Source organism: Thamnophis elegans, chromosome 4 (genome assembly GCF_009769535.1).
Source record: "Thamnophis elegans isolate rThaEle1 chromosome 4, rThaEle1.pri, whole genome shotgun sequence".
Taxonomy (NCBI): domain Eukaryota; kingdom Metazoa; phylum Chordata; class Lepidosauria; order Squamata; family Colubridae; genus Thamnophis; species Thamnophis elegans.
In genome coordinates, this window is record NC_045544.1 from 5,497,605 (window position 1) to 5,509,730 (window position 12,126).

The 12,126-nt window shown below is 42.0% G+C and overlaps 1 protein-coding gene across 1 annotated transcript in view; it reads right to left on the reverse strand.

Moving 5' to 3' along the window:
• Window positions 1–240: 240 nt before the first annotated feature.
• Window positions 241–12,126, reverse strand: part of BMP5 (bone morphogenetic protein 5) — a 58,713-nt gene continuing 46,827 nt past the window's right edge. The window contains exons 4-7 of the mRNA XM_032217119.1: window positions 11,099–11,296; window positions 7,324–7,400; window positions 3,586–3,696; window positions 241–868 (exon numbers count right to left, since the gene is read on the reverse strand). Of these exons, the coding sequence (XP_032073010.1) occupies window positions 719–868; window positions 3,586–3,696; window positions 7,324–7,400; window positions 11,099–11,296 (536 nt within the window). The 3' untranslated portion in view covers window positions 241–718. The remainder of the gene's footprint in view (window positions 869–3,585; window positions 3,697–7,323; window positions 7,401–11,098; window positions 11,297–12,126) is intronic.

A 12,126-nucleotide genomic window follows, 5' to 3' on the forward strand; every position in this document is an offset into this window, starting at 1 on the left:
ATGCCGTCTGGCGGCTCCCCGGGGGAGAACCTTCTCTGTTGCAGCCCCGGCCCTTTGGAATGAGCTACCCCCTGAGATCCGGACCCTCCCCACTCTCCTGGCCTTCTGTAAGTCCGTTAAGACCTGGCTGTTTCGGCAGGCCTGGAGCTTCTGAGCCTGACTGAATTCCAGCCCCATTATAACTGAGTGCATGTTGTGGTTTTTTTCCCCCTCTTTTAAATTGTACTGTTTTGTGTTTTTAATCTTTTTAATCTTTTAATTGTTTTTATGTAAGCCGCCCAGAGTCCTTCGGGATTGGGCGGCATACAAATCTATTCAAATTCAAACTCAATTCAATTGTATCTTATTTTTTTCTTGTCTTTTAATTTTCTTATCTCCCTAAATAAATTCCCTTTGCACAGGTTTCTCTTAATGTTTTTTCTATGCTTTTCTTGATCTCTGTGACAGCCACATTTCCTTCCCCAGATGCTTACAAACGAAGTCGTAGCTAGAGGATGAAGGGAGTAGCAAGCACCCGGTTGCAGCCCAGTTTGTGGTGTGACGGACACCAGACGGGAAGAACTTCAGCTCCAGGATTCTGTCGTAACGAATGGAACCTCTTCTTGGAGAAATATTGTGAAAATGGTCACTCCAATTCCTCTACACTCAGAAAAGAAACATACAAAGAATAACTGTACAATTTCCACTTTGCGACACTGTTTTTTTTTGCAATTGAATCCTAGTGGCATCCGCACGATCGCACCACCATGTTCCTGTACTTTTTCAAAATAACATTGGAACTGTCATCAAAATAGAGGACAGAGATGGCGTTCAGTTTGGTTGGAGCACAACAGGGCTTTGGGACGTGATCAGGGAACATCAAGTGGACCTGAAAGTGAAAGACAACAAGATACAATGTGATTTTACTCATTCTATAATCTGTTGTGATGACTCCTACAATGAGCAAATAATACACACTGTTGTTGTTTTTTGGTGGAAGAGTGACAGTCATATTGTTAAAATCAGAGGTGGTATTCAGCCGGTTCTCTCCAGTTTGGGCGAACCGATATTGGCGGTGGCTGTGGGAGGCTCCGCCCACTCGCCCCAATGTAATGCACAAGCACTGTGCATGCGCAGAAGACGATGCACATGCGCAGATGAGGCAAAGCAATCGAAGTGAGCGCACTCACATTTGCGTACCAGTAAGGAAGATAAGTGAATCCCGCTTCTGGTTAAAATGTTTCTGATTTTAATACTTTGCAGTGAAAAGTATATCCTGCTTTTAATAAGAAGACCAACAAACCCCAAATTTTATGCTGTGGCGACTTGAAGGTTTAGAGCAGGTGTATCCAACCTTGGTAACTTTAAGACTTGTGGACAGGGGTGGATTTCTCGCCCCGTTCCAACCGGTTCGGTTGGAACGGGGCCGGCGGCGTCCTTGTGCACGCGCGCAGTGCACGCATGTGTACTAGCGTCTGTGCGATGCTCCAGCTTCTCCTGGAGGATCGCGCAGGCGCTGTATGCGTCCTGCGCATGCGTGGAAGCACAGAACTCGTCAAAACCGGGTAAGGAGCGCGGGCTGATGGGTGGGCCCTTCGCCATTCCCAGAAGTTACTTACTTCCGGGTTCGCCGACCAACCGGTTCGCGGGGACCGCCGCGAACCGGTTGAAACCCACCCCTGCTTGTGGACGACAAGTCCCAAAATTCCCCTGCCAACCATATATTCTCTCTCTCCCTCAATCTTTCTCCCCCTCTCCCAGGGCTGTCTTAACACATGGGCCTGATGGGTACTTGCCCATTGCCCCCACGAGCATCGGGGCCCTATACTAATTGGTGTATGTTAACCCTTCAATGCACCTTGTACCGTATAAATGCATCAACATATTTATTACATTTTACTGCAATTTTTTTCATTGTTATAAATTTTTATTTTAAACACATAAGCAGATCAACAAAAACAAACACATAACTTAAAAACAACATAGGAACAATAAGTTCCATCGTATATCACACCGCAGTTCCGAATCTGCATTTTTAAATTAATGCTAAGATGCAAATATATGTTTAATTTTATCAAACATTTACATTTACAGCTAGTCCAGAATGCGGCCGCGCAAGCGATTGTGGGTGCACCTCGCTTCACCCACATAACACCTGTCCTCCGCGAGCTGCACTGGCTACCTGTCGATCTCCGGGTACGCTTCAAGGTGCTACTTGTCACCCATAAAGCCCTACATGGTAGTGGATCTGGATACTTGAGAGACCGCCTACTGCCAATTACCTCCACGCGACCTATTAGATCTCATCGATTAGGCATCCTCCGAGTTCCATCTGCCGGTCAATGCCGACTGGCAACTATGCGGAGGAGAGCCTTCTCGGTGGTAGCTCCAACCCTATGGAACAATCTCCCCATGGAGATCCGTACCCTCACCACCCTCCAGACCTTCCGCACAGCCCTCAGAATCTGGCTATCCCGTCAGGCCTGGGGCTAAGACTGTAACCCGCCCAAATGGTATGAATGTTGTGTTTTTAATTATGTATTGTCTTATATGTTAAAAGTCTGTCTCCCCCTCCCCTTTGGGTTGTGAGCCGCCCTGAGTCCCCCCAGGGAAAAGGGCGGCATACAAATAAACTTCTACAATCTACAATCTACATTTTTATACAATTTTTATACCCGTGAGTAATTGTCGTAGGGGTCTCAGTACATTGCTTTGCCCAGGGCTCATAATGCTGTTAAAATGTCCCTGACCCCCTCTCCCTCACACACACACAAGACATACACACACATTTAAACACAACACAGAGATAGAGGTTTGGGTGTATAGTGTGTGTATGTGTGCGTGTGTGTCTGTATGTGGTATGTATGGAGAGAAAGAGAAAGACTGTATGCTCTAGTAGTTAAGGAGATGTATTAGTAGTGGGAAGACCAGGTTGCAATCCCCCCTTGGGCATGGAAGCTGGCTTCGAACAAATCTCTCTTTCATAGTTCTAGACTGAAATGTGGGGAAAAAATATTCACGTCCCATGAATAGTGTTTTATCATGTATTGGGTTGATTTAAAGGAGGAGGAGGAGGACTAATCTACTTATTTTATTTATTTATATTTCTAAACTGATCTTCTCTCTTAAAAAAACAATGCGTTTTTCATAGCTAAAGGGAGAATCCATCCAAAGATTGTGCAGGATAAAGAAAATGGAGTCTAGGGTAGCTTGGCCTTAAACTATTATTGGGAAACAAAACAAAAACTGTGGAAAGTATAAAAATGCAATTGTAAAAATCACAGAAGCTTCTCAAAAGCCTGTTTACAGCTGGCCTTTCAGAAACACAACACTCTTCTTGGTTTGCGCTTGAAATGAAATGTTAGCACAGCATGCAATATTTCCAAATATTGCTTCTTTTTCTTTAAAGACCCCTGCGGAAGCAAAAGACATTTTAAAAATACGACCAAATAGATATTTAAAATGTTCTTCTAGGATGCTGCATCTCCTGAAAAGGAAGCTCCACTGAATCTGATTGACTGATAAATAAATATTTGTATTTATGATTTATAAAATATCTCTAAACATTATATATTGATTATTTAAAAAAAACAGATGAAAGCATACCAGCGTCTGTACTATGGCATGATTTGTGGCATTCATGTGGGCATTGAGAGGAAATGAACATTCTCCGTCGCAATAAAAGGCAGCATAACCCTCTGGAGCTATAATCCAATCCTATAAAATAAAGATGAAATGTTTAAATGCAAATTTCCCATCTCCATCATCCTTCAGTTTTCATTTAAAAACAACAACAATAACAACCTGAAAATGCCTGAAAGTTGAAATTCCACATACGTTCAGACACAGGCTTCTATGTATCCGAACTTACAGCCTAAATGTTGGAGATGTGGCTCTCTCGATGCTACATATTTTCATATATGGTGGACCTGCCAAAAGGTTAAGGCATTTTGGATAAAAATATGGTGGATTATGCAAAATATTTTTAAAAGAAGGATAAAGTTTACTCCTCAGTTATTCTTACTAGGTATATGTACTGACTTTACAGTGGTAGAGACTAACTTGATTCTGCACCTAATAACTGCAGCAAGACTGTTGGTGGCGCAATACTGGAAAAAGGAAGACTTGCCTACAACTCAAGAATGGACATTGAAAGTTACAAACTTAGCCGAGATGGCTAAAATATCAGCATATCTTAAAGATCACTCAAATGAGAGATATAAACGAGACTGGAAAAAATGGATTGACTATATACAAAATAAATACGGGACCAAGAAATTCCAGTTAGCCTATGCTTAAGATCAGAAATGATTTAAATTCCTTAAAGTTAGTTCAGCAAGAAGAAGCTAAGATCAATGTAGAATGTCATTGATTTCTTTATTTCTTTTTTCTCAATAGATTTTAGACTGTGTTTGTTAAAAATCCATACCATGTACGGGTTCTGGGAAGTTGGGGAGGAGGAGGAGGGGGGTTGGGGGAGGGTGGAGGGAGGGAGGGGTATACATTAGGCTAGACAAGAATTTGGTGGTAAATTAGAACTATTTTGACATATAAAAAATTGTACTTCGATGTCTTAATGATTCAGGAATGATGAAATGTTTGTCTTTAAAAGAAATAAAACTTTTGAACCCAGACACAGGCTATAATTATCAGGAATGTATCCTCAAGGTGATACTACTGTGCAAGAACTGACATATGTAATATGCACATATGTAACATATGTCATATGTAAATATGTGAAAACTCTCATGCCATCTGTCCATATGGTTTTCTTGGCAATAGTATGAAAGTGAGTTTTCATTACCTTCATCTGGGGTAGCAATAGCAATAGCAATAGCAGTTAGACTTATATATCGCTTCATAGGGCTTTCAGCCCTCTCTAAGCGGTTTACAGAGTCAGCATATCGCCCCCACAGTCTGGGTCCTCATTTCACCCACCTCGGAAGGATGGAAGGCTGAGTCAACCTTGAGCCGGTGAGATTTGAACCGCTGAACTGCAGATAACAGTCAGCTGAAGTGGCCTGCAGTACTGCACCCTAACCACTGCGCCACCTCGGCTCTTTGTATTTAGTCAACATCCCAGCCACGCTTAAAACCTTCATAATTTCAGATGGCTCCCTACCCAACCAGATCTGAATCTGTTTTGCTTTTTCAAGATCAGCGCAGGCCAGTCAGAACTGTTTCAGTGTTAATGTACACGTTCGGCAATAGTCAAGAATCAGTAGTTGACTTCATATGTTGAATTTCAATATGTCAGGAAATGTTTTTACTGTAGTTTGTTACTAAACTTCAATGGTTTGGCTTAAAGATCATTCAAATAACCTGAATATGTGGATTCACCCATTGCTAAAAGCCAAGTAGCATAATAAATCTTGGCTTTGTGGCCTTCTGTAGGGGGCGCAGAGGCCTATACAACCATGAGGATGGCTAGACCTATAAGAGTGCACGCGCACACACACAGACACACACACACACACCCCGCCTCATAATTACCAATGTTAAATGTCCATTTTAGAGTTTTTACCCTTTTGGTGTTTAATTGTCATTAGTTTATAATTTAAACAAATTTAATCCTAATTTAATTTCAATATTAATTTTAACATGTTGCTTTATTTATTCAACTAGTTGATGAAGTGGCAATCCAGGGTATTTATTTATAGGGGGGAAATGTCTGGACCAAATGTAATTTCTAATGTTGGATTTTTTTTCCCCTTATCAAAGGGAGTCCCCTTGTGGAGTACTGTGAAGCCGTTAACATGACAACTCCACTGCACTGTACAGTAGAAGCTATTTTATGGCACAATAGGCTGTATCTTAACAGAAAGTACACCCCAAGGGGTATTAGGGTGTCTTACCCCCACAGTATTTTTTTTTTCAGAGAGTAAGTCATACACAGATGTCAATCAAACCACGTTTGATGGAAATTGCTCCAGAGTTATGCTGGAATACACACACACACACACACACACACACTGAGAGAATTTTATTGCATTGTAGACTGAAGGCGAAAGGAGAAAGGGATGCCAGAGGATGAGATGATTAGATAATGAACATTAATCTGGGGAAACTCCAGGAATCAGTGGACAGGGTGTGCTGCGATTCAGGGGATCACAAAGAGTCAGACGCAACTCAGTGACTGAACAAAGACAAAAATACTGCCCAGAGCTCCTCTTTGAGGGAGATGGGTGGTTTAGAAATATGAAATGTAAGTAAATAAATAATGTGATGACCATCCTGAGCCTATGAAAGCTAAGTGTTGCTCAACTGCTGTGGAGCACAGAGTAAGCTGCGATGTTCAAGAAAAAAGCAGTGGCTGAGGCCGTTTTCCTTTGTCTGGTTGCTTCCTTTCCTCTGCAGACTCAGCAGCACCCAAAGAGCAGAAAGTTTCTTTTAACATAGCACTTAGCACTTAGCCTTATGTTGTGGCCCAGCAGGAACCGTTGGAGCTGCCACCAGACTCCGACAGCGAGGGGCCCTATGAGTCGGCTCTGGAGGATGTGGAGGACCCTGGACAGGGTTCCGACTCTGAGCAGGGCGCAGAGAGATTGGTTGGCCACCAGGAGGCACCTGAGCCTTGGACCAGTGGGGAGGAGACAAGGGAGAGTGAGCTGGATACCAGTAGTGAGTTGTTCCTGGATGCACGCCATCGAAGAGCTAATAGGCGTCAGGAACAGTTGCACAGTTACAGGAGGTGATTGCACTCAGCTGGTGGTCATTAGGCTCCTCTCCAGACTATAAAAAGACTCCTTGTACACACGCCCCTCTTTGCAGAAGTTAGTGCAGGATTGAATGTCGGAGGACATTACTGTGAGCTTGGCAGGCTGGATTGCTGCCAAGCCTTATCTGTGTTTATTGCTACCCAAGCTTGTCTGTGCCGGTTTGCTGCCAAGGACCTGTCTGTCTGTTAATTAAATGCCATAACTTATCTTTGGCTCGGAGTGTGTGTTGGTGTGGGACGAGGTGGGTCAGAACAGCCTTATATACTGCTTCATAGTGTTTTTACAGCCCTCTCTAAGCAGTTTACAGAGTCAGCATATTGCCCCCAACAATCTGGGTCCTCGTAGTAATGTCTACGCTGTATAATAATCCCCAGATTTGGACCTTTGAAAGTGAGAGCTGGATTTGTCAGGAGAACCATAACATGTAGTGAGAATGAGTTGCATAAGTATGTGAGGTAAAAGATAGGAAGGAAGTACAAAGTAGACTTAAATTAGTTTTCTCTTACTTTTCTTCCTCCTTCTTATCTTTTCCTGCTCTTTGCCTAACCTTGCCCAACCCAAGGGGTAGATTTGTAGATGGAGAGAAGGAAAAGGAGGAGAATAGAAAATGGGATATCATCTCTACCTGCCACCCAAGGTCTCGAAAGCTCACGTAGAGTTCATGTTTTCTGCAGGCTTGCTTCGGTTCACTTGTGTTATAATCTGCAGGGGGTGGGTGGGAGGAAAGCACATTGCACAATTGCTTATTGTAAACATTCATTAAGCCTATTTTATTTGTTCAGGTTTTAAACATTCACTCTTTTCTCTCAGGAGATATTACTGTGTTATGTGAAGCATGCTTTGTGCCATTCTGCTCAATGCTGGAATTGGTTCATAAGAGTTTTGTCCTGTCTGGTTTCTTTTGAACAACTGATAGATTGGATCCAGTGGTGGGCTTCAAATTTGTTTAGAACCTCTTCTGTAGGTGTGGCCTGCTTTGTGGGAGTGGCTTGCTGGACATGTGACCAAGTGGGAGTGGCTTGCCAGCCATGTGACTGGGTGGGCATGGCCAGCTTGTAAAATGTGGTGAAACTCACTTAACAATGCTCTTGCTTAGCAACCAAAATGTTGGCTTAGAAACTCTGGCATTTGAAGCATGCAAGTCTTAAAGCTGTCAAGTTACAAGACCCTTGCACCCCTAACCCTTTAGGGAAAAAACCCCAGGGGTATTCAAACTTGACAGCTTTAAGACTTGTGGACTTCAACTCCCAGAATTCCTCCTCTCACTCTTCATCTTGATGATGTGCAGACGGGCGGGGGGAGGGAGCTGGAACCGGTTCTAAATGGCACTGTAGATTTGTGGAACTTCTTCTATAGAACTGGCAGGAACTCACCTCTGATTGGATCTATAATCTACTATGCCATACCAATCCCACCCATTCCTTTCCTGGTCCTTTCACAGGAATTATAGCTGCTGCAGATGGTATAAGCATATCTAGCAACGATTCTCAATTTTGGTTACTTTAAGATTTGCGGACTTCAACTTTGCTGGCTGAGGAATTCTGGGAACTGAAGTCTGCACATTTTAAACTGGCCAAGATTGAGAAACATGTTCTACAGACTGTAAAATTGGTGCATATTTTCAGCATTTAATGGGTGGCCATTTTTCAATGATTCCATGGTGTGACTTGATTTCCACCTTACTTTTAAATCAGATGAATTTAGATAAATAAGGCAGAATGGAAGGTGATTGTTTGGGGATATGATATACATTAAAGATAAAATTGCTGTCCATTGTATCCATTAAGTGCAGTGGTGGGATTCAAATTTTTTATTACCAGGTCTGTGGGTGTGGCTTGGTGGGCATAATGTGGCTTGGTGGGCAAGGCTTGGTGGGCATGGCAGGGAAAGGGTACTATAAAATGCCCATTCCGTCCCAATCAGCTGAGACTCGGGAGGCAGAGAATAGATGGGGGTGGGACCAGTCAAAGGTGGTATTGACCAGTTCTCCGAACTATTCAAATTTCCACTGCTGGTTCTCCAGAACTGGTCAGAACCTGCTGAATTACCATCTCTGATTGAGTGCCACCTTTTTGTGAATTTCTGTTCTTTTTTTATCTTCTCAAGTGTTCAGATTATTCCTACTTCCCCTGTACAGAGATAGATTGAGAGAAAACATGCAGCTCTGCAGCTACCAGTCGCTTTTTGGAATATCTGAATAATATTCATAGCAGTAAAAAAATATTGTTCTACACACACAGCTCACCCAGAAGCTCTTCAAAAAATCCCGGTCTCCCCACAAGTCCTTTAGGCATCCCCCACCCCAATAAAAGTCTCCTGAAATGGTCCAAAATATTACTTTGCATTTCTCCACAGAGTCTAAAAAGGCTAAATACAATTTGAAAAGAAATGTGTGTTGTCTAGCTGTGGGGGAAAAAATATAGATTCCAGCATACTTAATATGGAGCTAGTATCCAATCTCAAGAAAAAAATGAAATGCATTTAAACTGCAGGGTTATCCTGAATGTCAAATCACTAAACTGAAATTCATACTCCTCCTTCCCTTTCTACATTTCAGATGAGGGAAATGTGGGACATTATATTACACTTCATGTAAATGACTAGAGCAGTGTTTCTCCAACTTGGCAACTTGAAGATGTCTGGACTTCAACTCCCAGAATTCCCCAGCCATTTATTCTATGGAATCTGGTGTGAAAGTTCCAATTTCACTGACTGGGCCTTCAGTGCTGCATTTGCTTATCCTGCTAGGAATCAAAACCATGGGATATTACGGATGAATAAAGTTTGTCCCCAAATAATGTAGGAACTGGAGTTGGCAAATTTCCCTCCATCCCTGTACATAAATCTTTATGGAGCAGAAAGAGGAGGGGGGGCTCTTTGAGGGGAAGAGAAAGAAATCAAATTTGAAACTTGTCAAAATACCCATAGACAAGCAAAGCCTATTTGAGATTGACCAGGAGAAAAGAGGGTTAATTAAAAAAAAAAGACGAGTGTAAATATAAATATCAACAAAATATTCGAAGCGCTAGGTTGGCAGAAGCTGGGACAAGTAACGGGAGCTCACTCCGTTACGCGGCACTAGGGAATTCAAACCGCCGAATTAATCGACAAGTTCAGCATCTTAGCCACTGAGCCACCACGTCCCTTGAAGTATTGTCATTTACTGTATTTTTTTTAAAAAATCATGTTTTCCATCTCTTCAACATAAATAAGTGGGATTTTAAATACCCAACTTTTACTGACTCATGTCTGGAATTTTTCCAGAAACAATCAGAAAACCCTAAAGTATTCAAGCCATTTGAGAAATATATGTAAGATATGCTGCTACAACATGTCTATGCATTTTACTTGAATTGTGTGCCTTAAGGCATCGCCTGAAGATGCAACCTAGGTACATTCTTTCAAAAATAACTTCTGCAATGAAAGCCTCACCAGAAAGGTGATTTAGGATGGGGCTATGTTGTTTCAGATTGCAGGTAAAATAGTACATTGTGTGTTGACACGCTGTCCTGCAGATAAATGAAGTCCTAGTTCCCAGAAATAAAAACGCCATAGAGAAAGTTAGGGCTGAAATTTTCCTGACACTCTAGCTTTCTTTTTGGAAAAATTAATAGTTTTCATGGAGGGGCATTTCGTGACCCGACAAATGCGTGCATGACAAAAGCGTGCTGACAAAACCACGGGGAAAAACCCGTGACGTCATAAACGCGCCCACAACAACACGTTGACAAAACCACGCCCACAAAAGCGTGATTTAAGTTAAGATAAGGGTTAGGGTTAGGCTTAGGGTTAGGTTCAGGGTTAGGTTTAGGATTAGGGTTAGGGTTAGGGTTAGGGTTAGGGTTATTAGGTTGTTATTAGTTGTTTGTTGAAGGCGCACTTTTGTCGGCGCGCTGTTGTCAGTGCGCTTCTGCATGCATTCGTCGGTGCGATTTCAACCTCACGGTTTTCTTGCTGCGGTTTCGTCGGCGCGCTTTTGTTGAGCGCGCATTTGTCGGTGAACCGGGGCATTTAACCATGTCAGCTGCCAGAAATTAAATTAAATTTCTTATGAATTTTTTTTTCTGGTGCAGGGGAAAGGCATGCCAGTCATCCAATCTATTAAAGTGCCAACACAGACAAATGATGTATGCAGAAATCAAGAAGGAAGTGGGTGACTTTTGTTACATAATGCAATACTTAATTTTTTTTATCATGTGTTCAATTCTACTAGATGAATTGGAATAAGGTGGGTGGAAAATGTAACTTGATCACAAAGATGAGATCAGTTGATGCTAAGCATCTGAACTATCAATTAAACCAACTCTGAGCTAATTGTCTAGAATTAGAGCTTCAAATCACTCTGATTGCCTCTTGAATAGAACAGTGTTCCATAAAATAGGGCACCTCGTCACTCTTACCTGCCACGCTTGACATTCTTGAAGTATTTTGTGAGTTGCTGGACTTGCCACGATTTTGGTTTTTTTTCTTAGGGTTGGCAGCTCGGACAGATCGGAAAAGGATTTCACTTGCTTTAAAGAAGGCAACCATGAATGGCTGCTTTGACTGAGGACCATGCCTGCCTATAAGACCAGCTGCTTTCGCACCGATACTACGACCTACAAAATAAAGGCACATAAAATTAGCTACCATTAAACAAAATCCATACATTCTAGATAAGATGTGGGTCTATAGAATAGCATATTTTGTGGATATTACAGTACTAGAAGTATGTAATGTCTCTGCTATAGTTCCACATTATGGTGGATCATCCTGTTTTTACAAACTGGAGAAAATAAATTGAGAATCCTGCATGCCCTAAACGTCCCCAAGAGAAATAAGAAATGGAGGTAGTGTGTATATATTTACATTTCAAGACATAAATAATTCCCAGACATTACTCTTTTATTTTGTCAGGACTCTGAAGTTCAGGTACAGCTGAAGCTTCAGTATTTCAAGGAATAATATATAATCGCGGGTGAAATATGACATGATTGACTCTGATTTTAATCCCGAGGGATCTGCATATTTCTTTATTATATTTGTTTAGTTGAGACTGAATAGTCACTTTGTCGGATTAGAGACTCCCCTCCCGGGCATGTGGGAGGGGGGGCAGAGGGGGAAGGAGGGTGAAAGTGTGGAAGAAGAAAGAAAAAGTTGAAAAGGGAAAGTCCGAATATAGACATTGAAGCTGTATCCATCTGAATGTTGAACAAACAACCTCCCAGGCTCTTAATAAAATTTATTTTGGCATCTTCAAGAATTGTGTGCCTCAAAACATTATGCAGAACCTTCAGAAAGATAGAGAGTGCCATATGAAGCTAGGCAGCTGTAAAGAGAGAAGAATTATCATGGCCCAGCCTTTAAATATTTGAAATTTGAAATTTAATAAAATTTGTATGCCGCCCACTCCCACGGGACTCTGGGCGGCTTACAGACAAGATAAAAA